This window comes from Solanum verrucosum, unplaced genomic scaffold, assembly GCF_900185275.1.
Source record: "Solanum verrucosum unplaced genomic scaffold, falcon-dt-bn FXZP01000261.1, whole genome shotgun sequence".
NCBI lineage: Eukaryota > Viridiplantae > Streptophyta > Magnoliopsida > Solanales > Solanaceae > Solanum > Solanum verrucosum.
This window is the reverse complement of record NW_026019969.1, coordinates 1,443,477-1,471,331: the sequence shown is the minus strand read 5'-3', so window position 1 is coordinate 1,471,331 and position 27,855 is coordinate 1,443,477. Positions and strand designations below refer to the sequence as shown.

The 27,855-nt window shown below is 36.2% G+C and overlaps 3 protein-coding genes across 10 annotated transcripts; 1 reads left to right on the top strand and 2 right to left on the bottom strand.

The window, feature by feature from the left end:
- The first annotated feature begins 826 nt into the window (after positions 1–826).
- LOC125816771 (mediator of RNA polymerase II transcription subunit 12) lies at positions 827–18,751 on the top strand. 8 transcript variants are annotated; one of them, XM_049496395.1, is made up of 14 exons: positions 827–1,198; positions 3,727–3,840; positions 4,116–4,300; positions 5,075–5,134; positions 5,220–5,325; positions 6,699–6,767; positions 7,583–7,636; positions 7,856–7,963; positions 10,177–10,326; positions 10,415–10,762; positions 10,885–13,286; positions 13,976–16,561; positions 16,965–17,292; positions 17,878–18,751. In XM_049496395.1, exons 3-14 carry the CDS (start codon positions 4,182–4,184, stop codon positions 18,334–18,336), a joined length of 6,789 nt encoding a protein of 2,262 aa, XP_049352352.1. In that variant the 5' UTR covers positions 827–1,198; positions 3,727–3,840; positions 4,116–4,181; the 3' UTR covers positions 18,337–18,751. The 8 variants fall into 8 exon arrangements, with proteins under 8 accessions (XP_049352352.1, XP_049352351.1, XP_049352347.1 ...); XM_049496394.1 differs by having other exon boundaries at positions 4,107–4,300; XM_049496390.1 differs by having other exon boundaries at positions 4,098–4,300.
- A 757-nt stretch (positions 18,752–19,508) lies between these two features.
- On the bottom strand, positions 19,509–21,798 carry LOC125815728 (rop guanine nucleotide exchange factor 3-like). The gene is made up of 7 exons (XM_049495274.1): positions 21,432–21,798; positions 21,234–21,350; positions 21,001–21,155; positions 20,838–20,912; positions 20,432–20,740; positions 19,983–20,324; positions 19,509–19,890 (listed from the first exon to the last, which is right to left on the bottom strand). The coding sequence occupies exons 1-7, from the start codon at positions 21,742–21,744 to the stop codon at positions 19,768–19,770; spliced, it is 1,434 nt and encodes a 477-aa protein (XP_049351231.1). The 5' UTR covers positions 21,745–21,798; the 3' UTR covers positions 19,509–19,767.
- Positions 21,799–26,007: 4,209 nt separating this feature from the next.
- LOC125816428 (pentatricopeptide repeat-containing protein At4g33990-like) lies at positions 26,008–27,855 on the bottom strand. The gene has a single exon (XM_049496034.1). It carries the CDS (start codon positions 27,853–27,855, stop codon positions 26,008–26,010), a length of 1,848 nt encoding a protein of 615 aa, XP_049351991.1.

Below are 27,855 nucleotides of genomic sequence, written 5' to 3'. Positions count from 1 at the left end.
ATTACTCCAAAAAAAATCCCTTATGAAAATATTATACGATAATATTTTTCATATCTTAAGTTCTTAACGAACTTATATGTTTTATGCTATATCTTTTCATTATTCACGTGTTTCTAATTATGTTTATGCCTACTTTATTTATAAAACATGCGCAACAACAAAATATCAATATAATTTCAAAATATAAACAGCAACAATAATATGTATCAATGTAATTTTACAAAGTAACCACATAGTAGAAACTCCCGTATTATAATTCTTTTTCATTACTATATCATAAAATTATACTACATTCGTCCACTTTTAATTGTCATAGTTTCCTTTTTAGAGTCAAATGATAATAACTTTAATTTGACTAACATTCTACGATGCATTTTTTCATGATATTGATATGCAAAAAATTGAAATTTATAGTACTTTTAGTATAATATTTGAATATCTAATTTTTTGCTTTAAATATTGAATTAATGTAATCTAATTCAACTTTGAAAATTAGTCAAATTGACTTTCGAAAAACGCAACATGACAATTAAAAGTGGACCGATGAAGAATTATGTTGTAGGGCGTTCTTATTCAAAGAAAAAAGAAATTCCTATTTGGTCAAAACAAATTTCCAACATGTTAAATAAATTATTTTTTTGGTAAATTTTTTAATAAATAGGTAATTGTTATAGTAAGTGAGTCATATGATATAAATTTTACACAAGTTAAGTAAGTAATTCTTAAAATTACCAATAATAGAACACACTATCGTCATCTTAAGAGTCAAAACCCGCCTCTCACCCCCACGCTTTCCTCAAATCCGAGACCCTTCTCTCTCTCCCTCTTTCTCTCACTAAAACATTTTTTTTTTTAACTCAATCTGTTCCTATCTTTCTCTCTCTATATCTATACATCAAACCTATACATACACCAAAAAATACTGCTACATCTATATACGATTCGTTCGATTAAATTCTTATTCAATCCCTAAATCTTACAAAGCTTTTATCTTTAGACTTGAAATCTGAATCTTTTGCTTCGCAATCGTCGAATTTTGTTATCCCTCTTTTTTTTTTTTGAGTTGGGGGACCAAAACCCTAGCTTTCACTTTCAGTTTCAAAAACCCCTCTTTTTTTAAAACTTCAGTAATCTTGAGAATCAGAAGTGATTGACTGTGGTAGATTCCGCGGTTTCTGGCGTTTCTTGATTTATTCAGGTGATCTATTTTGCTTAATCAAACAACTGCTTAAATTTTCAATTTTTTTGGGGACTGTTATGTTGGGTTTTGTTTGTTACAATTTGGGTATGGTTAATTGAGTTAATCTTTTGAAATTATGGAAATTTGTGCATTTTAGTAGTTACTTATCTGTTTAACTAATGCTACTGAAGTTACTTGGAGGGGTGGGCATTGATTTCCTCCCCTGAAATAGTTAGTTAACTTTTTTGCTCTTTTAGGTTTAAGAGTAATTATTTTTATTGGGCTTCTGATTACTGTAATACCTGTGGTCATTTGTATGACTTGTATGTGTGTATGTGTATATGTGCTATTTAGAGAATCTTTTATTAAGTTGCCTTTAAAGATGTGGAGTATTATTTAGAGTTGGAATGAAATGGGCACAAATAGAGTGGCATAGATATAAAGGATTCATATAGTCAAACACGATTACTTTGGATTGACGCGTAGTTGATTGATTAGTTGAGATTACTGTAATGTTCTGTTATTTATTGACTATCATTTGGCATTGAGAGAAATGTACCAGTTTGGGAAGAGGATCTCGTTAGTGCTTTAGAATCTGTAGGATTTTTTGCTTTACTCAAACCCTTGATGTCGATATAATGGATTCATATAATCAATCGCGACTAGTTTGGGATTGAGGTCTAGTTGATTGATTAATTGAGATTACTGTAATAGTGGGTAACTATGTTGGACGTTCTGTTATTTATTCACTATCGTTTGGCATTGTGAGAAATGTTTGACCAGTTTGGGAAGAGAATCTCGTTTGTGATTTAGTAGGTGTTTTGCCATGAAAACCAAATATTATTCACTTTATTTTGGAATTTTTAAAGTTGGAGCTGGAGTTGTGTCTGGTCATATCTTTTGCGAAGAATTTGAATGTGCTTTTTTAAAATATGATTTAGACCCCCAATTTCTAAAATTTAGCAAAATCACCCTACTTGACTAATTTATATGAAATATACAATCAAAACTGCTCTAAAAAAGTATTATCTCACAATAGATACTGTGTGCAAATAAAGCGTGAGTAATGAAAGCAAAGGGAGAAAAAATACATATAAGCCTGTTTAGTCCAAGACTAATAATTATAAGCATGAGTAATAAGTATTTGAACAAAGACCTTGAATAAAATCACGATGAAGTTAAATATCAATTGTTTAGTGTCGCCTCTATAGAAGAGGCTCATTGGCAAGGATAAGTATGCCTTAGAAACTTATTGACAACACTGAATATCCCATATCCGAGCTACTACATAATATTACAAATGTTTGTTCACTTTATTTGGAATTTTTGAAGTTGGAGTTGTGTTTGGTTATAGGCTTTGCAAATAATACTTATTTGGTAAAATAAATAAGCGGGTCATTTTTATGAAAAATAAAAATTTAGGGTGAAATTTGAAAAAGGAAAATATAGTGAAAGTGAAAACAGGGTTTTGGGTGTTTTTTTAATTCCCAAATACAACTTCAAGTTGTATTTAGATTTTTATGACCAAACACTGCTTTTCAAATAAAGTGAAAATTTTTCCGTAAAAAAGTGCATAATTCTCTTGGGCAAATGGGTCCTAGATTCTGTAGTTTTATTTAGCTTTACTTAAAAGTCGTTATAAATGAATCATATAATCAATCATGACTAGTTTCAGATTGAGGCCTAGTTGATTGATTAATGAGATTACTGGAAATTGGAATAGTGGGTAATTAGTTTGGACGTTCTGTTACTTGTTCACTATTGTTTGACATTGTGAGAAATGTCTGACCAGTTTGGGAAGAGGATCTCATTAGTGATCTGGGATCTGGGATCTGTAGTTTTTTTGTTTTGCTTTACTCAAAATCCTTGATGTCGATATAAAGGATTCATATAGTCAATTTCAACTAGTTTGGGATTGAGGCCTAATTGATTGATTAATTGAGATTACTTTAATAGTGGGTAATTATTTTGGGTGTTCTGTTATTTATTCACTATTGGTTGGCATTGCCAGATATATTTTGACCTGTTTGGTAAGAGGATCTCATTAGTGATTTAGAATCCGTAGGTGTTTTTACTTTACTCAAAACCCTTGACGTCGACTGCCGGTGGATCTAGTTCCTTCTCTTACTTTTCCGGACTATCAATGATGGCTAATCAGGCCATTCTGTATCTTTTGACTGCAAAATGTGCAATGTGGTGTAGTTGGATTAGTTACTATCTTTGGATTGTTGAGAAATGGTGGAAACGTAAGATTCACTCAGTTTACATTAGTTGTGGGATTTCTATGTTAGTAAATTTCTTGGATTTCTATGTGCAATGTATGTGCATAGTTATGATAAATCTAGGAATTAAAAATCAACCATCTTCTGCCCAAGTACCTTTGTAAGGTGTAAGATTTATATAAATAGAAGTAAATGTCCGTTACTTCTGCTAATATACCTTTATAGGTAGCAACTGCAGAGAACATTTAAATTTCAAATTTAAGTTGGAATAGGAATTGAATACTCTTTTTCTTTTGATTTGTTATTTTTATACATGATCTGCAGCAAAGACAAACACCGCCCTTCAAAGGCAATTTTTTGAAGATCGGATCAATTGTATCGAAGGATTGGGATCAGGCTGTTCAAAGTGTTGATACTTGATAGGAGACTGCTAATAATGTAATACTGGTATATATATATTCAGACACAGACACACACAGAGACTCCAATATATGCATACTTGTATATGTGTACTTACACACATACACATCGTTATCAAATATATATTTTGCACACACAAACACACATACACATATTTATATGTTTTTACACAATTGTGCATTTCTACAATGAATATTGCCTTATTTGAAATCTAGCTCTAGTTGTTATTGTTATTACTATTACTATATATTTATTACATAATTTTGTAATTACAGTTGTAACAGTTCCTGCAGTTCGACTTGAATACATTCTACTGCTGTCCGATGCTGGAGGCAGCATGCAGGTGATAGTTTGCAGAGATGCAAAGGTATCATGGTGGCAGCTGCACTAGTGCAGTTAATAACAGCACTATTGGGGGGCCTTCAGCCAGGGATTCATCTCGGGTGGATTCAGCCTCCCTTCCGCCTAATTTCTCCAGGTAATATCTCCTTAAGTGTTGAAATTCTTCAGGAGCAATTGTATTGTCATGCTTTTAATAGCATTCCAGAAGCTTGTCAGTTTCAACAATCTGGACATGTCAGCCTTACTTGTAAAAAAATCTGATTGTGTCAGCATCTGACATACTGATCACTGTGAGTTTCACCTTATATTTGTTTATGAATTGATTAAGGCAGGATGAACTGCAGTTAAAGTCAAATAATACATGATCTTGAATTTGGTCACTTCATTTTTGTCAATGAATTCATCAAGTTGGTCATAACTATAGATGAACTCAATGGTAAAAGGGAACATTTAGTGGGGAATTCAAAATCATGAAGTGCAGATAAAATATTTGTTGTTCATCTTTCCCCATGTACTGGTACAAGCACAACTGCACAATACATTGCAAATATGAAAAAAATATGTTTTTTGAGGAAGGAAAGAAGAAATTTAGTCTCAATCTATATAACCTGAGTTTTTCTTTCAAATTTTAGGTTTTATGGATTCCATGCATCTGTAGTTCCCTTTTTCTTCCTTAATTTTCGTTGAGATGGAATTTTGCACAAATGAAGAATAACCTCTGATCCCTTATTTCTTTTTGGTGGTACCCATGAGGTTCCTTTATGTGTAGAATGATTAGGTGCACATCTTTTTTGTAGGCTTTTTGATTTTTGGTATACTTCTTATAAACAAGAGTTCCATTCCCACACTTTTGATAAAATTATTACTTTATAAAAAGGAGAGACTAAGATTGCTTGATCTGTTCTTGCAGACGACCATTACAACTGACCCCGTTTAAATTGAAGTGTGACAAGGAACATCTGAATTCCAGGTAACTTGGCGAATATAAATCGTGAAAACTGTGTACTTTTTGGTTTAGATGGTATCATTTTGCTAATTATTGAGTTCCTTTTCAGACTTGGACCACCTGATTTTCTTCCTCAGACTCCTAATTGCCCTGAGGAGACATTGAACAAAGAATATCTCCAATCCGGTTACCGGGAGACTGTTGAAGGTCTTGAGGTATTCCTTCTGTGCTGTTCATTTTTTTTTACTTGCATGAATATTACTTTTTCTGCTTGTTTCTGAATGCTCATCTTTGTTTAAGCTAACTGCTCTAAAACAACATTAAGGTGCTTCACCATGACAATTTACAAGTTATCCTCTTTTTCTTCTTCCTGTTCCCCAAATAAATACATATCTGCATTATGGAGAATTTAATTAGTTAACACTTAGGTTTTTCATGGTCCGCTAGTAAAAGAATACATGAAGTGATTCCATCATGTATTTTTTGGTGTATTTGGAAGGAAAGGAATCTCAGATGTTTTGATGGTATCTCAACTCCAATTAGCAGTTTGAAATCCTTTTGCCTTATTAGTCTCTTTCAATGGAGCAACTTATCCCCTGTAAATGATATATTACCCCTCTTAGATTTCATTAGCTCCCTCAATATGGCTTAGCGACCATCCTTTTGCTTGTGGTTAACTCCCTGATTAAATAGGTGTTTTTGTTCTCAGGAGTTAAACCATATTTTTGTGTATGTAATTTGCATCTTCTTGATGCCTTTCTAATACAACATCTTACTTCATAAAAAAAAAAGAATACATGAAGTGTCGCACTGTCTAATGAATTTGTTACAGTGGGACTACGATGAGGGCGTAGCCTTATGCACTAGGGAACATGAAATATGTGGTATTATTCACCCTAAATTTGTATAGTACTGTTCAAATGAATCCACTGTTTAACCAGATAACCATGATGAAAAAGAGTTCCTTGCCTATTCGCAATCAAGCATTATGACTTTATGTTGACTGATTAATGCTTGATCTAGTTCCCTGTTTGGAATACTATCGGCAGACCTAACTGTTCTGTGGAGGAGAGTTTTTGGTGTGGTGCTTTAGTTCCCGGCTCCTATCCAAGTCTGTGTAGAAAGGATTCAGAATTTTGTACAGTTACGAATGCTCTTTAATAGCTTCATCAATAAAAGAATGCTCTTAAATATATACTAGAAACATGATCTGTTTTTTCTTATGGAATAGAAGAACTATAAGCATCTATTGTGCAGAGTTGGTGATTATAAATCCAGGAATTTTTTCATTCCTCTATTTTTCTATCAACTAGAAAACCCGCACTTTTTTTCCTCACCAGTATCCTCTTCTGTTTTCTTCTTTATTTTCTCTTTGTTCTTTTCTTTTCCTGCATTTTTCTGTTTCTTTATCTTTATAAAAAAAACATTTGTCTCGGTTATCAAAAAAAAAAAAACATTCTTCTGTGTTTTTATTTCTCCTCTTCCTCTTATTTTGTGGCCTTATAGATCTTCTTCTTCCTAGGCTCTTGCGGAATGGTTGGTTGGCAGACTAATTATGTAATTGATTTTTTGATTGTCATGTTACCAGGAAGTCAAGGAGATATCATTAACTCAGCTTCCAGCTTTTACGAAGCCTGTTATCTTCAAGTGCAAGGAGGTAAACTTTTGAGAATATATATTTGGACTGTGCATTGCCTTTTATGTGCAATTTAGTGACTGTTTAGTGTATATATGCCTTATTTTGCTTTGTTTCCCCTAATTCCGAAACACAACAATTGACTTGCCACTATAGTCTAGGAATTTGAAAAGTGTGTATTATGCCATTCTGTTATTTTCCGGTGAAGAAGTGTGAAAGGTTGGTTGTGATGAAAAGATGAGGTAGAGGTAGGTCTAAGAAGCATTGGAAGAAATGATTAGACAAGACAAGACATGGCGGATCTCCAACTTATTGAGAACATGACCTTAGATAGGAAGTTATGGAGGGCGCATATTAGAATGGTAGGTTAGTAGGTAGTTGAGTGTTGTCGTGTTGTCCAGCGAGATAGTTTTCTCCTTGCATACCAATAGTATTAGCACTATTCTAGTAATTTTTGGTCCCTAGATTTCTGCTATTACATGTTTATTTTGCTTCGGTTATCATTTTATGTTGTTGTGGTTACTGTCCTTTTTCTCTGTATGCTTTAGAATGCTTCTCCTATTATTTGTGATGTCTTCATTACTTATGTTACTCCTTTTTGAATTCACTTTGATATGCATTACTTGAGCCGATGGTCTTTTGGAAACAGCCTCTCTACCTCCATGAGGTAGGGGTAAGGTCTGCGTGCACTCTACCCTCCCTAGACCCTACTTGTGGGATTACACTGGGTATGTTATTGTTGTTCATAGGTCTGCCATTTTAAAATTACTGCCTGACTCCTCAAAAAAAAAAAACAAAAAAAAAATTACTGACTAGCTGTCTCTGTCTCTCTGCAGGCAATTAGAAAATGTCACAGGGCTATCAATGAATCTCGAGCTCAGAAGCGAAAGGTAATATGCTTTTTCTTGATGGTATTTATTTTGCCTTGGAGCTTATACCACCAGCCATCAATGAATATATATGGCAATCTTTTACTATGGATCAGGGCTTTTGCTTGAATTCTCTTGATTACGAAGAATTAACATTTGTCCTTTCCATGTAGTCTAACATGTATTTTTCAAAACGCATGAAACTAACCTGGTGATCACATGAGTTTGTTCTGATTGCAGGCAGGTCAGGTTTATGGAGTTCCTCTTGAGGGCTTACAGTTGACAAAATCTGGTATCTTTCCTGATCAAAGATCATGCGGAGAAGAGTTCAGGAAGAAGTGGATTGAGGTTAGCCTTCCATCTTGTCAGGAATCCATGGAATGACTTTTTGATGAAATATGACATCTGAATGTTCTTATTGCTTGCTAATGATTGAATCGGAAAAGAAAAAAACAGTGCGTGTTGAGCATGATACAGAAATGTATGTAGTGTATGTGATGAGGTTTTTCACTATAGCAAAACAGTAAACATTTCCTCTCCATTTGTGTGCTTATGGTGATCCTGTCATATATGAACAATAGGAGGTGAGTTCAAGCTCTTGACGAGGTGCTGACTAACTATCATGTGTCGTGGTTGATAGTTGGCAAAGAGCTAGGGCCCATTTGGTTTGGATTACGAAGTTCATCTGAACTTTATAAACAGAAGGGTTTGGATTATTTAACTAATCTGCACGGGATGATTTGTCGAACAAGGATAAAAACAAATATGCCTCAAATCACAATCAAGTTTGGGTTGGTTGAATGAATCTTCACTGTCCAAGTTGTTCTAGGGGTAGAAAATGGATGCGTTTCACTAAAATAACAGATGTCTTTTAGCTAAAGGTGGATTTTTCCTATACTATCCATGCTCTGTCATGGTTGTAAAGCTGATTTACTGAAGCATCTTTATTAATTCAGGGGTAGTATCAAGCCAAACCTGTGAATGTTTCAGATTTTGTAATCAGAAAGGGAGGGGGACAAGTAACTATCTTATCATACATGTCACATTTGTTCTCCTGTGTGTGTTGATTTCATTGGAGAGTACTGCATTCTTCCCTCTGAGTTGCAGCATCTTCACTTGGAATAATTTATCAATCATTTTGCTCTTTAGTTTTTGGTGTAGACAGCCTCACTCTGTAGGAACTGTTGAAATTCTAGATGTATTAGACTCCCTCTAGAAGACTAGAATAGCTCCAGTTTCTTAAGAGTTTCTTGATGTAAATATGGTGCAAGTACAACCAATGTACTGATTGATCTTAATCATATATAGAAATTACTGTTACCTTCTCAAAAAAAAAAATATAGAAATACACAAAGTTACCAATTTCATTTTTTTTTTATCAATCACACCTCAGTCCCAAGCCAGTTTAAGTGTGAAATATGAATATATGTGACCATTCAGCTTTATTTGAGTCATTCATTCCCATATGAAACAATTTATCCTTTTAAGACAAACTAGGGGTTCTCTTAGAGTTGAGATTCTCTGAAGTGAAACCATAGAGTATGGACGGGATCAATTTAAAGTTTATTTCTGATTCATGAAGGTTTATCTCTTGGGGAATTGTGGTGTAGCCTCCTTTATTCCTCGGAGTATAGAGAGAAGTAAGGACTAGAATCGTGGTTGGTCTTGTTCTGATTTAAGCTAGTTCTTAGTTGGGTGGAGTGCATAGATGAATGAATTTGGTTCTCTGGTCTATCTTATTTCCTTATTTTTCTTTCCTTCAACTTCTTTTTCCGTAGGATTAGAGTTTCTGGTGAAGTTTCTGGGCTTAGAATTCTGAATGATTTCTAGACCTTTTCTTGCTAGAGTAGATTGTCACAAGCTATATACTTAACATCTAATCCTATGCAGTTGGCGTTCCCCCTCTACTCGATTAAGTTTCCTTTTTCTGAAGACTTGAAAAGGACATGCTTTCAGCTTTCAGCAGCCAGATGAAAATACTTGAATCCAAGTCTCCATTTTGTCATTTTTATCATTTTCTTTGTGTATTGAATGCAATATTTTTGATGTGATGACTTACATTACTTTCTTCCCGTCCTTGGAGTTTAGCCAATGTGGATGCAACAACACTTACCTTACATCCTTGGCCAAGAAAGAAAAAAAGTATGTGAGAGATTGAGTACAGGTTCATTCATTACCAGTCAAGTTAATAATGCATCACTTATGTTTTCTTGATCTTAATTTGCTCGAATCCTAGGTAAGTGCACCAACGAAAGTTGCTAGGAAATATTGCCGACTTCATTGACTTGGATTGGGCTCTTAGTTTAGGAATTCTATTGCTGTTATTAACTTAAGATATTCACTTCATCTACAGTGACTTGTGCAGCCCTTCTTTAAGGTTTAGTTTGTTGGAAAGTGTGTATATTATTGATGTGGAAGATCAGTTGTTACTTCTCTTTCAGTTGTTTTGTTTGAAGTTACTTGTTAATTCTTATGATGTAATATTTGATGCGCTATTTGAACAAACAAATTTTTGGTAAATTTAACTGGAATTGACTATGAAAATTTGCACTTATTCCCAGGGTTTGTCCCAACAGCATAAAAGGCTAAAGTCTTTGGCTGATCATGTTCCCCACGGTTATAGGAGAAAGTCACTTTTTGAAGTCCTTGTAAGAAATAACGTGCCATTACTAAGAGCAACATGGTTTGTCAAAGTAACTTATCTGAATCAGGTAATGATTTTGTTTGGCTGATACTGGATTTAAAATAATTTGAATACTTGTACCATTAGAAGGATCAAATTGTACTTTATTCTTGCAGGTTCGCCCTGGCTCTTCCAGTATATCATCTGGCGTGCCAGACAAAACACATATTTCCCGCTCTGAGCAATGGACAAAAGATGTTATTGATTACTTGCAATATTTGTTGGATGAATTTATTTCAAGAAACAGTGTCCATTCTGCTTTACAAATCAGAGATCGGTCGCAACAAATGGTGTATGCAGGATCAATTCCGCTCAAGAGTGATCCAACCTTGGGGAGCATCGATTGTGAAGAGCCTTCGCTGCATTTTAAATGGTGGTATGTTGTGCGCATTTTACAATGGCATCACAGAGAAGGGTTGCTTATCCCATCACTCGTTATTGATTGGGTGCTCAACCAACTGCAGGTATTGTCTGCTTAAACATTTGTTTTAATTTCAATGAAAATGTTAAATGGCTGGCCAATTATTATTATTATTATTATTATTTTTTGCTGAGATTGTGATGTCTTCTATCTTGTGCTTTTCAGGAAAAAGAATTACTTGGGGTTCTGCAGTTGTTATTACCTGTAATTTATGGTTTCATAGACACTGTTGTATTATCTCAGTCTTGTGTTCGCACTCTGGTGGGAATTGCTATTCGTTTCATCCAAGAACCTTCTCCTGGTGGATCTGACCTTGTTGACAACTCTCGTAGGGCTTATACTATGGCTGCTCTTGTTGAGATGCTTCGATATCTGATGCTGGCTGTGCCTGATACTTTTGTCGCTTTGGATTGTTTTCCTTTGCCACCATGTGTGATGACCAATGTGGTGACTGATGGGAGTCTCTACTCAAAGGTAACTGAGGATACTAGAAAGGTTAAAAATGGCCCTTTTGAAGTTGCTTATTTTCTTAGAGATAAAGGGCCGGAGGTTCGGTCTGATTCTTATTCGATCAGTCGTGCTGTATCTTCAATTCAGAAGCGAGCACAACATCTTGCAACAGCTGCAAGACCTGGCCATCCTGGGCAAAGTGTTGTCAAAGCTTTACACGCCTTGGATAAAGCCCTTGCGCATGGGGATTTGAGAGAGGCATATAAGTTTCTTTTTGAGAATGTTCGTGAGAGTTCTATTGATGATTGTTGGTTTGCAGAAGTTAGTTCCTGTTTGCGTTCCTCACTTAAGTATATCCGGGGTGTTACTTTGTCATCTATTTGTTCCGTTTTCTTCATCTGTGAGTGGGCAACTTGTGATTTCAGGGATTTCCGTTTTGCACCACCACGTGGAATGAAGTTCACTGGGAGGAAGGATTTTTCTGCTATATATGTTGCTGTAAGGCTTTTGAAACTGAAAATGAGAGAGTCAGGAATTTCATCAAGGCCCAGGGACCTCAAAATTGTTAAGAATAACCATCTTCGAAAAGATCCTGGCCAGCTGACTAACTATGCTGGTAGGACTCTTGCTAGTGGTGCTTCTGAATCTCTCTGTAATTCAAGGCGTGCCAGTGAAAAATGTAGTGATTTCCTAGGTATGTTTGATAGCCCAAGCCCTTTGCATGATACCATTGTGTGCTGGATAGATCAGCATGAAGTGCAAAATACAGAAGGCTTCAAGCGTATTCAACTACTGATTATCGAACTTATCCGCGCTGGAATTTTTTACCCACAAGCATATGTGAGGCAGCTGATTGTTAGTGGAATAATGGATGGGGATGGACCTCTTTCCGATCCTGTGAAACAAAAAAGACACTGTAAAGTCTTGAAGCACCTACCTGGTCCTTATGTTCATGATGCTTTAGAAGAAGCTCGAATTGCTGATACCCCTGTCCTTTCAGAGGTAGTTAATGTCTACTGCAATGAACGTAAGCTAGTCCTTCATGGGATGATTGATAGCTACAACAGCGCTTGTGGCAGTTCTTACCATAAGCGTAAGCCTCGTCCTAACTCTGGTGAGAATCTATCTGCTCCCTCCATTGATCAGTTGAGCTCTTCTGAGTCTGGGCCCTTTATGTCGTCCAAAAATGTTGGCAGAGATGTTGAGCTTGAAGAGTTGAAAAGGTCAATTACAGCATTGCTGCAATTTCCAAGCTCTTCATCAACAGATACTGGAGTTGAGGATTCTCAGGTAAGTTTGAGGAAGGCTATTGTTTATGGTAGCAACGGGATGGATAGCAGTGAAGGAACACCTGGGTGTGAAGAATGCAGAAGGGCAAAGAAACAAAAATTAAGCGAAGAGAAAAGCTCTTACAGTCAGATCTATCCGCAAAATCCATTAGATGATGAAGAAACTTGGTGGATGCGAAAAGGCCAGAAGTCCATCGAGTCTTTTAGAGCAGAGCCACCTCCTAAACCAGCCAAGACAGCTTCAAGGGGTCGGCAAAAAATTGTCCGTAAAACTCAGAGTCTTGCGCACTTGGCTGCAGCCAGGATTGAAGGTAGTCAGGGAGCATCCACAAGCCATGTTTGTGATAGTAAGGTTAGCTGCCCACATCATAGGCCTGGCATTGAAGGCAGTGTTCCCAAGTCAGGAGATGGTATCAGAATGCCTAATGGAGATGTTGTTTCTATTGGGAAAATTTTGAAGCGGCTACGTTTTGTAGATAAAAGGACCATGACTCTGTGGTTGATAGGTATTGTGAAGGAGCTAGTGGAAGAGTCCGAGAAGACTGTGACTAAGGTTGGCCAATATGGTCGACCATTCTCTGCTGCTGATGAACGGGGTTGTGCGCGCTGGAAGATTGGTGAAGATGAATTATCAGCGGTGTTATATCTGATTGATGCTTGTGATGAATTAGTTTTGGCAGCCAGGTTCCTTTTGTGGTTGTTACCTAAGGTTCTTGGCAGCTGCAGTACTACAGTTCATGGTAGTCGAAACATTCTAACAATTCCTAAGAACACAGAAAACAATGTCTGTGAAGTAGGCGAAGCATATCTGCTCTCATCTATGCGGAGGTGAGCTCTCTATTTTTGTCATTTAGGATAGTGACATTAGCTCTTTCTCTGCAGTTGTTTTGTTATCAGGTTTTGAATGTTTTGCCATTGTCAGTTCTAGTTGATTGGTTATTAACATGTGTATTGTAGCTCTGGCTGCATCTTGGGTAAGAGGTAGATTTTCTCGATGTGAAGGGTCAATTAGAAAAAGATGTCCGCAATAAATTACTTCTCTTATTTTCATGTGTATAATGCTTTCAAATTCTTTTGAAAGTTCCTTTAGTATTGATAGATCAATTTGGATGGTGGAGTCCAGTTTGTGCAGATAAAACTTGTTACCTATAAGCCGGAACTTCTGTACTTAAATAAATAAATGGCCTTTTTAGTCTGCTTTAGTAGCTACTTTCTGAATGGAGTCAGATTTAGGTAGATATCACAAGATATTTGCTTCTCTTTCTGTTTTCTGGTTGAATTATTCTGTGGTTTTTTCTGTTTAGTAACGGGTTAGACTGCATCCTTAGGTTATTGGCTTGAAATTATTGGGCCATTTCTTGGAGCTGTCACTAGATTTTTTGATTTTCTATTGCTATCTGGTTTGAATTATTCTGTGGTGTCTTCTGTTTAGTCAAGTGTCAAACTACTCTCTTGGGATGCAGAGTTGAACCATTGGACCATCTCTATCCTTACCTCCTGTTATGTCTTTGGTTCAGGTATGAAGGCATCATTGTTGCTGCAGACCTTATTCCTGAAACATTGTCAGTGGTAATGCATCGTGCTCAAACTATTCTGACGTCAAATGGAAGAGTTTCAGGTTCACCAGCTGTAATCTATGCGCGGTACCTCTTGAAGAAGTATGGTAGTGTTGGGAGTGTTACTGAATGGGAAAAGAATGTCAAGTCAACCTTTGACAAGAGACTTGCTTCTGAAGTTGAATCTGGAAGACTGGTGGATGGAGAGTTTGGATTTCCACTTGGTGTCCCAGTGGGAGTGCAGGATCCAGATGATTACTTCCGGCAGAAGATAACTGGTGTTCGGGTATCTAGGGTTGGTTTGAGCATGAGGGACATTGTGCAAAAAAAGGTTGATGAAGCTGTCAATTATTTCTATGGCAAAGACAGAAAGCTTTTTGGGCCCAACTCAGGAAAAATGCCTGGATCCCAAAAATGGGAAGATGTGTATCAGATCGGTCAGCAGATTGTAATGGGATTAATGGATTGCATGAGGCAGACAGGTGGTGCTGCTCAGGAAGGAGACCCAACATTGGTTTCCTCTGCCATATCTGCAATTGTTATCAATGTTGGGCAAGTCATAGCGAAGATTCCTGATCTGACTGCCAGTAATAATCACCCGAGTTCATCCACTTCAGCTTCGTTGCAGTTTGCACGTTGCATCTTACGCATTCATGTGATATGTCTTTGTATACTTAAGGAAGCTCTTGGAGAGCGTCAAAGCCGCGTCTTTGAAGTTGCTCTTGCTACAGAAACATCCTCTGCCCTTGCACAACTTTCTGCTCCTGGAAAAGCTCCTCGGTCTCAGTTTCAGTTGTCTCCGGAATCGAATGATAGCAATCTGTCAAGTGATATTCTCAACAATTCAAGTAGGGTAGTCATTGGGCGGGCTGCGAAAATATCTGCAGCTGTGTCTGCACTTGTTATTGGGGCAATTCTTCAGGGAGTTTCTAGCCTGGAGAGGATGGTCTCCCTCTTCAGATTAAAGGATGGGTTAGACGTTGTCCATTTTGTGAGGAGTATGAGGTCCAATTCAAATGGGAATGCACGTTCAGTTGGAATACTAAAAGCAGATAGTTTGGCTGAAGTTTCCGTCCACTGGTTTAGGGTGCTTGTGGGGAACTGTAGGACAGTTTCGGATGGATTTATTGTAGACCTTCTGGGTGAAGCTTCTATTCTGCCCCTATTTAGAATGCAGCGGATGCTACCTTTAAACTTGGTCTTCCCTCCTGCATATTCAATGTTTGCATTTGTGCTATGGAGGCCATTGATTCTCAATGCAAGTTCTGGGACACGTGATGAGGTTCAGCACTTGCATCACTCTTTAATGTTGGCTTTTGGTGATGTTATAAAGCACTTGCCCTTTCGCGAAGTATGTTTGAGAGATACACATAGCCTTTATGACCTCATAGCTGCCGATACTGTTGATTCTGATTTTGCTTCCCTGTTAGAAGCAAGTGGTGTTGACTTGCGCTCGAAGAGTTCTTCCTTTGTGCCACTCCGTGCACGGCTTTTCCTGAATGCCCTTATTGATTGTAGAATACCACCGACAATTGCTAAATTGAATGACGGAAATCAGGTGGCATTGCAAGGAGAGTCAAAGTTCCATTGTGCTGAAAATGAGACAAAGCTTCTTGATAAGCTAGTATACATTTTGGATACCTTGCAGCCTGCTAAGTTTCATTGGCAATGGGTTGAGCTTAGGCTCCTCTTGAACGAGCAAGCTGTAATGGAGAAGCTGGAGGCCCATGATCTCTCTTTAGTTGAAGCTTTAAGATCCCTCTCGCCAAACACTGATAAAGCATCAGTCTCAGAGAACGAGAGCAACATTATTGAAATGATCCTTACCAGGTTGCTTGTTAGACCTGATGCTGCTCCGCTTTTTTCTGAAGTTGTACATCTTTTGGGGAGGTCACTCGAGGATTCTATGCTATTACAGGCTAAATGGTTTTTAGGAGGCAATGATGTTCTTTTAGGAAGGAAATCTGTTCGTCAACGGCTCAATAATATTGCTGTAAGTAGAGGTCTTTCAACTAGAGCTCAATATTGGAAGCCGTGGGGGTGGTGTACTACCAACTCTGATCCCACAACAAGCAAGAGGGAAAAGTTCAAATCTGAAGTTTCCTCCATAGAAGAAGGAGAAGTGGTGGATGAAGGTACTACCTTGAAGCGGCCTGTGAAGGGGTCTGGTCGTACTGTTGATGTTGAAAAGCTCCATGTCACTGAGAGAGCCCTTGTTGATCTAATTCTCCCTTGTCTGGATCAAGCTTCAGATGATTCACGAAGCACATTTGCTAGTGATATGATCAAACAGATGAACCACATTGAGCAACAGATCAATGCAGTTACTCGTGAAGCAAGCAAGCCTGCTGGAACAGTTGCTTCTGGAATTGAAAGTCCAACAACTAAAAGCAGCCGCAAGGGAACGAGAGGTAGCAGTCCTGGGTTAGCCAGACGAGCCACCGGTCCAGCAGAAACAGTACCACCTTCACCTGCAGCATTGCGAGCATCGTTGTCATTGCGCTTGCAGTTCATCCTGAGACTATTTTCTATAATATATGCAGATAGGTAAGAATATGCCGTGGACTGAGTTCTCACCATTGCTTAAACATACCACTAATATCTGTAAATATAGCCGTGTCAGACTGTCCTCTGGTTTTCTTCATGGAAGCCCATACTACATAGTTCTTGTATATGCCACAGGTCACGACTGAGAAATCAATATAGTGATTAGCTGATATGCGGTCATAGTTTTATGCGATTAAATTAAGTTTCTATGTTAAGGTTGCAGCTAACCTACTGTATTGATAAGAGAGTTATTGTGGTGAGTTAAATATGCAACACACATTATTGCTTGCCATTAATTGCTGATTTTAGGGAATATACCCATTGTGGTATGCAAGTTATATCTTCTAAAGTAGCAGGAGGTTTGTCTATATATAACGTTAATCGTGATATTTGACTGTGTCAGGGAGCCATCAGGGCGTAATATGAGACATGTGCTTGCCTCAGTTATATTACGTATCCTTGGAAGTAGGGTTGTGCACGAAGATGCTAGCCACTCCTTTAATCAAGCTTGTAGTTCGAAGAGAGAAGTGGATTCACTTGTGGAGGCTTCTGCTACTGCTTCTGTGGTTGTGTCCTTAGAAAGTCTCTTTGATCGTTTATTACTGTTATTGCATGGTTTGCTGAGTTGCCACCAACCACGCTGGCTCAAGTGGAAATCAAGCTCTAAGGCACCCAGTGAATCTAGCAAGGACTACTCTGCGTTTGAACGTGAGGGAGCCGAGAGTCTGCAGGTATGATTTTTTGTGACCTTTAATATGCATAGTCTGGTAGAATTAATTAGTACATCTGTATCTTGAGTTAGTAACCTCATGATGAAGTATTTTAAATGGAAAACGACAAATTTCCAGGTCCAACTTCATTTTGTTGTGTAAAAGCATGTAAATGATATATTGTCTTTCCTCTCCATATTAAGCAGCCATTACATATTTGTTAAATACAACACCGTAGTATAAATACTAGTAAAATGAGACTTCATGTGTAAATCAGTGGTCCTTTTATCTATGAGGTTACTCTTTGGCACGCTTTGCAAAGGCCCTTGGATGCAGCCACCACCAGCATATACTTAAAATAGAATATATATAGATAGGTAATGGCAAGAGAATATTTAATCATGCAAATGTCTTTAAGATTGCTTAGCAATGGAATAGGATTCTAAAGTCGCAGTGTAGGTGAAATAATTTGGATAATCCTGGATCTTTTTTAATGGAGTTTTAGAATGTATTTATTCTATAAGTTGTCCATTCTTTGGCTGGCTCTGATGTATATTTGTTGATAAATTACATGACGGTGTTTCATTATATTTTTGATTGGTGCAGAATGATTTAGATCGGATGCAGCTGCCTGAAACAGTCAGATGGCGCATCCAATGTGCCATGCCAATACTTTTCCCTTCTGCTCGGTTGTCAATATCTTGTCAGCCCCCGTCTGTATTACCAGCTGCTCTCAGTTCTCTGCTACCCAGCAACCCAGTGTCTGTATTGCACTCTTCTAATGGTTCAAACCAAACTCAGAGGAATCCAGGTTCATTATTACGAACTGCCACAAGTGTGGCTGGGAAGGCCAAGCACGTGTCATCACAGCAAGAGAATGATCATGAGGTGGATCCATGGATTCTTTTAGAGGACGGGGCAGGGTCAAGCAACTCATCCAGTAACTCTCCCTTGGTTGGTGGGGGTGATCATGCCAATCTGAAGGCATCAAGTTGGCTTAAAGGAACTGTAAGAGTGAGAAGGACAGATCTCACATATATAGGTGCAGTAGATGATGACAGCTGATATGAGTTGCACAATTTCTTTTTGAATTGGGTGAGGAGCAGAGCCGAGACAGGTCTTTCATTAACTAACCCTATGCACTTGTTTGGTGTTTGGAATCACCATGTCAGAGCGTTGCTCTGTTTGCCTTTGGCGGCATATGAAGCTGCTAGGAGGCCCATTCTTTTCTGGGGCATTGAGTTGCAGATAAAACGTGAAGCAGCTTTTCTCTAGCCTGCCCATCCAACTGCTCTAGGACCCCGCTCGACTACTAACTTGTTCGTTAAGCCCCTTCCTAGATTGCCCAAATATTGGTGCTGTTTGGTGGTTGTTGTACATATTGGAACTATTGTTTTCCTTATGTTGAGCTGATTAGAATATTCAAAGGAACGATATGTAGCTGTTTCATGATATGCAAAGTCATTTTGTATCCTCAAAATCAGAGTAAAATTTGTTGTGAACTCTCTGTATGCTCTCATTAGTTGATCTTCTTGTTCCCGCCAGACTCAACCCCCCACCCCCACCCTAAAAAAGAAAAATAAGAAAAGAAGGGTTAGATGCTGTTGATTAGCATTTGTATTTCACCATTATAGTAGACTATCGAACATATTCAGTCCCAAGTGCTTGTGTAAGTTCATTGTGGCTATGGTATTATGTTTTTGTATGCAGTCTGAAGTGTTGTTTGCGATTTCTGATTTTGCACTTATACCGTTAGTCTAGTGCATGACTAATAATATTCTCTTTGCAGATTATGCAGGGTTTTTTTATTAGTAGTTATTTCCAAAGATGAACGTGCAAGGGAAGTTTCTTTTATTATGTATGAAGTTTCGAGTTCCTAATGTTTTCTTTCTGTTGATTTTTCTAAGAATTGTTGTTTGGGGTTTCATTATTCTTTTGGTTGGCTAGGAAGGAAGGAAAGAAACATTACCAGTTAATGCAATGATACATGTCGTTCTTGTTTGGGTGGAGGTGAACATGATTAATCTAGACAAATCATTGTGGAATTTCCTTAATTTTTTTTAAGAAACACTTGTTTTCGTAAAGAAATATTTTTCAAAAAATTTAACCATCCGAGCATGTAAAAATCACCAAAATATGTACGTTCTTTTAGTTCTTCTCAAGTACCAAAAACTATTCCTTATTCTGTCAGCACTTGTATAAGCGGCAAATATTCTGGCAAATGCAGGTGTAACTGAACTGACCCAAAATGTCCTCATTGAAGGATCTAACAGAATAAAGAATGAAAAACTACAGAATTTGCTTCTTGGATTTTTAAGTTATAAATATACAAAATCATCAAGTTAAAAACAAAACATGTTTTCCAAGTTTGAGTACTACTCTCAAATTACACAATCAATTTGGTTTCACATAGTAAAATTGATCCTCCATTGTTCGAGTTCTCTACTTGGTTCTATCCTATTCAGTAATCAAAAAAGGTTTTTCTTACTGCAGTTCCTATTCTTCTTGGTTTTTCATTGTCTTATCTACAAAAAGTACATCTTCGATCCAAGCAACAACGTTGAACGCCAAACTTTCTAGTACTCTAGAATAGCTCTCCAAGATTGCCTTGCCAACATCCTGCAAGAATCAGTATCTCATTTGTTATCTATTCAAGAATGATAAAACAAGTGTAAGTCATGGACTCAAAGAAGATTTGTGTAAAACTTTACCCTATTGAAATGAATCTTGCTTGTGTCCAATGTTGTTTGTGAGAGTTCAGGATACCTTTGCTTCAAACAATACAACAAACTTTCTGCTCGTTCTGCTAAAACATTATTCTTATCAGTTCGATCATCAGTGACTAGATCTTTTACCATGATCCATGATGATTTCGCTTGAGGCAAGCATGATTTACGTCTCCATGTATACATTGAAGCTTCTACTTTGTCAGCAAGCTCTAAAGCTTCATGTTCAGAGCTTATGTTTAGACTGTCAAGGAGCTGTTCAGGGGAAAATTTCTCTGCTGAATACATGTGGCGATACATAGAGTCTCCAACACTTGCCTTTCCACTCTGTAGCAAAATTACCTCCTCATTAGTACTGCAGTTTCCATGTTTGTGTATTATAATTTGAGTATTATTTGATCAAACAAGTATTTGATACATGTCATGAAAGATACCTTCGGGAGTGATGTCATGTATGATTCTGGGATTTCCATTTCAGCAAGGATGCTGCTATTGATGGCCATTGCTGCTTTGTGAATTTGGTTGGCACAATCACGTTTGTGTCTCAAGTGCTTCCTTTCCTTCTCAGTGATGCCACCAGAAGGAACACAAACAACTGGTAACCACCACTTCTCTTCCTTACGCTGAGGCTGAGGCTGTACCTGAACAATCTTCCTAAACGATCCAGCACGTGTTGAGTTGTTTGACATGCTTCCTTTCTCAGCATACCAGAACTCTGTGGCCTCAAAACTGTCCAAGATTTCCTGTAAAGTTATCAATTTTAGCTTCACCCTGGCTAATTCAGAATCAGCATTTGACTGTAAATTTTTTGGTTTTTGGAGATAATAGTTGTGGTCTTACGAGGAGCATGGTATCGAGTTTTCTCAATGCAGGAAGGTTGATGTGAATATCTGACCGCGGCCTGCTTGTCAACGCCTGAAAGTATTGACATTGTGTTAACTAACACTCTTAGATAAGCAAAAACTGAAGTGAGAGTAATTCTTCTGCTAATTTTTTTTTTCACCTCAATAGTGGTTCCATCTTGTAGCATCTGTGATGTACTAACAAATTCTACAATGTAATCACATACAGATAAGAGACAATTCATTTCTCTCTTCCACATTATTTTCTTGTCAGGATGTAAAGGCTCCAATCTTTGGTGTTGACCAAACACAGATGCTGAAGAACAAAAAAACACCAATCAGTAAAACAAGAAACATAACAAAATTTCACTTAATGTATTTGAGCAACTTTTACCATAAAGATTTGTGATAGAGTTTGATATTGTCACTGCTGTTGCTACCCCTTTGCCTCCTCCTGACATGTCCTCTCCCAATAACAGCTTCGAAAATCTCTCCTTCATCAATTCAAGCTCTATCGATTTTCCAACACAAAAAGTTAGCAATTTCATATAAAACTTAAAAAAAACTTTTTAACTGTCAAATGTAAAGTTACCTAAATCTACAGTGTCAGGATCATCTGCAATTGTCTTGTGCTGCCTCATTCCTAGTCTCGAAAGCACTGCACGAGTAGGAGACTTCAAACTCCGTGAACTCAAAGGAGAACCTGTCTCAGACCAACTATTCTCATCTGTATGCTCAGAAAAAGCTGAAGTCTCTGAGTTTGTTCTGCAATAAGCAAAAGAATTGCCACTCAACGTCGAAAGACCTGTTGTTTCAGTTGGTGATTGATCATCCACAGAAGAAGGTGATGGCTGATATCCATATCCCACATCATAACTTTCATCAGTACTTGAAATGTTATCCATTTTGATCAGTAAACTCCGCGATCAAATCTGCATTGACACAAAAGTAGTTTCAAGACTTGTAAGCACAAGTTCAAGAAAATTGATGACTGATTTCAAACCAAGAACTTTTATAAAACCACAGAATCTTCTACTGCTAAAAGCAAAAAGTAAAATAATTTATACTCTTTAGAGACAAAAGCAAAAGAAAAACAGCATGTGTCATTGTTAACTATAACTTTTTATACTAACTCTGAATATGCAGCAAAATTGTAAATAAAAAAGCAATCTTCAAGATGAAGATTAAAAAAAAAAACAGAATTTTCAAACATTTAAAGCCAAACGGTAAACTATTCCTTTTTTTTTTTTATGTTACCTTTATAACAGTCACAGATTTTTTTTGAAAGTTTGAAACTGTTCCCTCCTTAAATTTTCTTCTTTTTTTTTCCAACCCCTTTTCTTCCAAAAATCAAATCTTGATTTATTTCATCAAAAAATAAAATAAAATCAAATCTTGATTTATTTTTTCTCAAGAAAAATCATATCTTGAACACCCTTTTGCTGAAAATGGCTGATAAAGTTGTGGACTTTTCTTGAAAATGTACAATGAGGCATGCATTATATGGTTTATATAATTTTTTTAATAAATTAATTAAAATTTTATAATATGATTATATTAATTTTTAATTGCATGATAAATATATTAATGTTGTACACACGAATGAGCTGGTCCATGAGATGCTTCCTTGAACTCAAGGGATGTATTGTTATGAGGTCAATTAAAATTTAAAAATTAGATTTGGTGGAATTAAAAAATTAAAGAATTTGTCTTTACTGCAGTTATTACAATTTAATAATCAAATTCTTATTCACCAAGAAAAAGTTTTTTTTTTTCTTGAAATGAAGGAATTTGAATAAGTGGGGCGGTTATTAATAAATTTTACAAAGTTTGGATTAGCTTTAAAATTAGAGATAAGCTGGCATTTAGTTGATTATTAGTTAGTTAATTAGATTCAATATTGTTAAATTGGTTCTTAATAAATTTTATAAAGTTTGGATTAGATTTAATATTAGAGATATACTGGCATTTAGTTGTTTGTTATTTAGATGTAATATTGTTATTTGGTTTTCAATGAATTTTACAAAGTTTGGATTAAATTTAAAATTAGAGATAAACTGGCATTTAGTTGTTTGTTATTTAGTTAATTAGATGTAATATTGCTATTTGGTTTTTAATAAATTTTTCAAGTTTGGATTAGATTTAAAATTTGAGATGTACTGGCATTTAATTGATTAATATTTAGTTATAATTAGATGTAATATTATTGGATTATTACAATATGAGTTATTGGCGACCAATAGATAATATTTGGAATATATATATATGTATATAAAGATTCAATTAAAGGTAATATAAAACTTTACGGTGATATTTTTTTCCAATGTAGATTTTTTTGTCAATTTATTATCTGTTGAGAATATAAACTTGCATTTTTGAAATCTTGATAATATGTTACAAAAGAATTATTACGAAGCATCTAGGGATAACTAGATTTTTTGTCACTAATTTTATATTGAAGTTGTGATTTTATTCAATGAAAGGTTAGATTATAAGCAAATTTCATTAATAAGGACAGAAAAAAAAAAGGTAAAATAAACTAATAATTATGATAATAGAAAAAAGAAAATAAGAAAGTATGAATAACCAAGACAATGCTTATTTTTAATATATAAAATAAATAATAGGGTAGTTACTATTGTCGGGAGTTTAAGCAATGAGGCATGTGAATATATAATTTAATAAAGCATATAGTATATAATTATATTATGGAGGACTTGAAGAAAAAGAGTATAAAAAAATAGGAGTAGAAGGGGATGAATCATTCTCTAACGAAGAAGTTATAAGTTAGTGGAAGACGTGCTTGCAACTCTTATTTTCTCTTAAGCTCATGTGATACATACCAGTGGCGGAGCCAGAATTTTCAATAAGGGGATTCAAAATCTAAAGAAATAGACACACGAAGTAGCCGAAGGGGGTTCAACATCTACGAAAGTACAAAAGTAAAATATTATTTTAAAAGTATTTATATATAATCTAGACAAATATTATGCGAGGAAGTAAAAGAATAGATGGTAGGGATGGAGGCAACGTTGTGAGGGTGAACATGTGGTATACTTGTAGAGCTTATTTTCCTCCGAAAAATCATTTTTCTTCATTTTTAAGAAATTTATATTTCAAAAAAAATATTTATAAATTTTTTTGACCAAGCAAATACGAGAATATTGAAAAATATGAACACATCCATAGTCTCTTGACTATTTGCTAATAAAATATTGAGGTTTAGTTAAATGGCTCTTAATATGTGCAAAAACATGAATCATAATGGAATTGTCAACAACAATAAACAAAGAAAAGGAAAAAAATATTCTTAACAAAGTTCGATTAAATATTTTTTTTCAAGAAATTCATATATTTTTCTCTTTCCTCTTTCTAATTTTCGACCATAATTATCTTGTAAGAAATTATTTATAAGTAACTATTAATAACAATGAATAGTTTAATAATTTTATAAAATAAATTATAAATTTGATAACCATTTGAGAAATTAACTCATGATTAGTGTAATTCACAGAAAAAAGTATTGAAAAACTAAAAACTCTTGTACTGGAAGATATTTCAATCTATTTTTTGCTTTACAACAACTACATAAAATATCTTCTTTTTTTTAATAACTAGTGATGGTAAAGGTCGCATGCAAAATTTCGCTTGCATAAATAAATAATTTGGATAAACTTTGACTTTCAATAAAATTCTAGTCTTTTGATGCAACTTTGTGTAAACAAATTAGGGGTGTCAGTAGTTTGGTTCGTATCAATTTTTTTAGTTATTCTATAATGTATAATCGTAACTAACATTTCAAAACTGTCTTAATTATTTCATTTTCATAAGGTTTGGTTAATTTTTTGAAAAAAATTAATATGAGTGGAGATTTCAGAAGCTTTGATACATGTTTGACCACTATAACAGTGTTAGCCTTGTCGTGCCTCGAGATACTTGAATTATCCTACTCATAATTTTAACATGGTACAATGATTTTTGCGCAATAGATTCAGAGACAATACTTATACAACGAATCCAATGAGATTATGTTCAGCCTGAAAGATCTGATATTTACATTGATGGGCTAAACTACTCAATGTGCATTGTGTATCATCTTGAAAAGACAAATATTGATGGCAAATATCACGTTATTATCACGTAAACTGCTCTATATTCTATAAGCTGAATACTATAGCAAACAAAACTATTAATCTCAACATTTTATACAGAGACACATAATGGTTTGTTCTATAACAATACTGAAATAGGTTACACACAAGTTTTCTTTGACATCCACTATATGTTATGAAAGTCTCAAACTCCACAACTATCAAGTCCCCCAAACATACCCGAAAGCCAATTAGACGAATGATATGACAGTTTCTGCTATTATCTGAGTTGAACTTAGCAGCAACTCAGGAGATGTATAGCAGATTCCAATGCACCCCATAAATATTCGAAAAAAGGTACCAGACTTACTTTGTAAATATGCAATGTAGAAGCAGGAGGTCAGTGGTTTCTTGCCCTTCTTCACAAAGATTGAGTCTACTGCACATGGCATAACCAATACTCTGTAATCTGTTCATCCAAAGCAAGCCGTCTTTGTTGGAGCTTTAGTCTTCCATAACATCTTCCAAGGCCATGTCCCAATGGCCTGCTTTCTTTTGTAATAATGTATCAACTGTTCTTGACTGGAAAACATCCATATTTTGCTGCTGCCCATCACTGGTAATCTGCCTTGTTGATATCAAGAGTAATAGGTTCCAACAATTGTAAGAGGACTAACATCGATCAATTGAATTCCTCCTAAACTGTAGCTGTCATTCAGAGTTAAGGAAGCATTCAGACCCTTATAATATTGGTCTGTATTATATAACTAACTCTTAAGTAGAATACTACTATCAATTTGGCACGTCATACTTCTGTTTTGGACATTGTTATCTTGTCACGTACGTACCCAATGAAGAGCAAGGTATTTCAAGTGTCTCTAAAGGTGAAACTCACTTCAGAACATAGAGATGAATTATTGAGATTGTCATTGTCCAACTTCTCAAAAATTTTGGTTGGAACAAGAGTCAAGACAACAAATTGGCAAATAAGAGGACAGTTTGAAGAAGACATAGAATTCCACAAATCTATGACTGGGTTTCCAAGTAGATAACGTACGGTTTATTTTTTGTACCTTTCTACACACCGGTTTCAATTAAGCTATAACCCATCTCTTTCTTCAAATTCTTCTCATCCTTGAGTTGTCTCAACTGTTTGACATCTTTCCATCTGCCCTGCTCTGCGTATAGGTTTGATAGAATATCAAAATAGCTGGTATTTTCTGGGTCTAAAGCAATAAGCTGTTTGGAAATAGTTTCAGAGATTTCAACTGATACACGAGTCTTTCTACAACCAGCAAGCAGAGTTCCCCATATCCTCTTATCAGGCTCAATAGGCATGTTGTTGACAAATTCAAAAGCTTCTTCTATATTGCCTTGACGACTAAGCATATCAACCATGCAAGCATAATGTGCAAGTTTTGGAGTAACACCGAATTGCTCTTCCATAGCATGAAACCAGTTCCACCCCTCATATTCAAGACCACAATGGCTGCATGCAGATAGAACAGAAACGAAAACAACATCATTTGGTTTTATCCCAGAGTTTAACATGTCTGAGAAACACTGAAGAGCCTCATTTCCATGCCCATTTATTCCATAACCATTGATCATTGAGCTCCAACAGATAAGATCTACGTTAGGACATTCACTGAAAATTGCCTGTCCTTGGCTTATGCGTCCAAATCTGCAATACATGTCAATAAGTGAGGATATCAAAAATGCATTGGATGTATTTCCCAATTTTATCACTTGTGCGTGTACCCCTTCTCCAATCACTTCAGCAGCAATCGAAGAACAAGCCTGTATTAAACTAACATAGATGATTTCATTAGGCTTCTCATTTGCTGATTGCATCTGTCGATATATATCAAGTGCATTACTAGGGCACTCACTTTGGGCATATGCTGCAATCATGGTACTCCAGGCAATAAGATCTTTTGATTTTAGGGGATCAAACAGGCTCCTAGCCGACTCAATATCACCAAAACCGCCATACATGTGAAGAAGAGCAGTCACTACTGAAACACATCCCAGAAATCCCTGCTTGAGCGCGAAGCTGTGAAAACACTGTCCAATTTTAATCTCATCCAGTTGTGACAATGCTCCAATCACTTCACGAATAACACCCTCATCCGGTTCAAAGCAACAATACCTCATCTCAGAGAACAAGCTCAAAGCCTCATTGAAACAACCATTTGCTACACATCCATGAATCATACTCCTCCATGAAACAAGATCCTTCTTCTCTATTCCACGAAAAACAGTAATGGAAGCCTTCAAACTCCCACATTTAGCATACATATCCACAAGCGAATTTTGGATATTAACATGGGATATAGACGAAACTTTTATTGAATAAGCGTGAATTTCTTTTCCAATACTCAGAGCACCAAGACTGGCACAAGCAGGGACAATCCCCACAATGCTAACATAATTTGGCTCCACACCACAAAGTTGCATTTCCCTGAAAAGCTCAATAGCCTCGACATACTCTCCACTCTTGACACAAGCTGAAGCCATTGCACTCCACAAAATTACATCTTTCCCCTTTGTGTGATTAAACAATTGCCATGCAGTATCCATATCCCAAATAGAGTAAACACCAACAAGAGCCGTTACAACAGGTAGTTCAATTTCAAATCCCATTTTGATAGTAAACCCATGAATTCCTCTCACCATAGGCTGCCATTTTTCGGCAGCTCTTATAACACTTAAAACTGTAACATAATTGGGTTTGTGTTCATCTTTTAGCATTGTTTTGAACAAGTTGATGGCCTCTATGGATTGGTTTTCCCTCACCAAACTGGATATCTGTGATGTCCATGCTCTCACATTTTGTTTTTCAGCAAACTTAATTGGGTCCACGAAAAAAGAGCTTTCGCGAAAAGTTAATGAAATTCTTGACGAGTAACATCTCTTTGACAT

Excerpts from the sequence above, each read along its gene's own strand:
- LOC125816428 (XM_049496034.1), bottom strand. The coding sequence starts at position 27,855 with ATGTCAAAGAGATGTTACTCGTCAAGAATTTCATTAACTTTTCGCGAA.
- LOC125816771 (XM_049496397.1), top strand. The coding sequence starts at position 4,182 with ATGCAAAGGTATCATGGTGGCAGCTGCACTAGTGCAGTTAATAACAGC. Across the intron at positions 4,301-5,074 it reads CTTCCGCCTAATTTCTCCAG|ACGACCATTACAACTGACCC; the intron begins GTAATATCTCCT and ends CTGTTCTTGCAG. Across the intron at positions 17,293-17,877 it reads AGGGAGCCGAGAGTCTGCAG|AATGATTTAGATCGGATGCA; the intron begins GTATGATTTTTT and ends TGATTGGTGCAG.
- LOC125815728 (XM_049495274.1), bottom strand. The coding sequence starts at position 21,744 with ATGGATAACATTTCAAGTACTGATGAAAGTTATGATGTGGGATATGGA. Across the intron at positions 20,741-20,837 it reads AACTCGATACCATGCTCCTC|GAAATCTTGGACAGTTTTGA; the intron begins GTAAGACCACAA and ends ATAACTTTACAG. Across the intron at positions 19,891-19,982 it reads GCAAGATTCATTTCAATAGG|GATGTTGGCAAGGCAATCTT; the intron begins GTAAAGTTTTAC and ends TGATTCTTGCAG.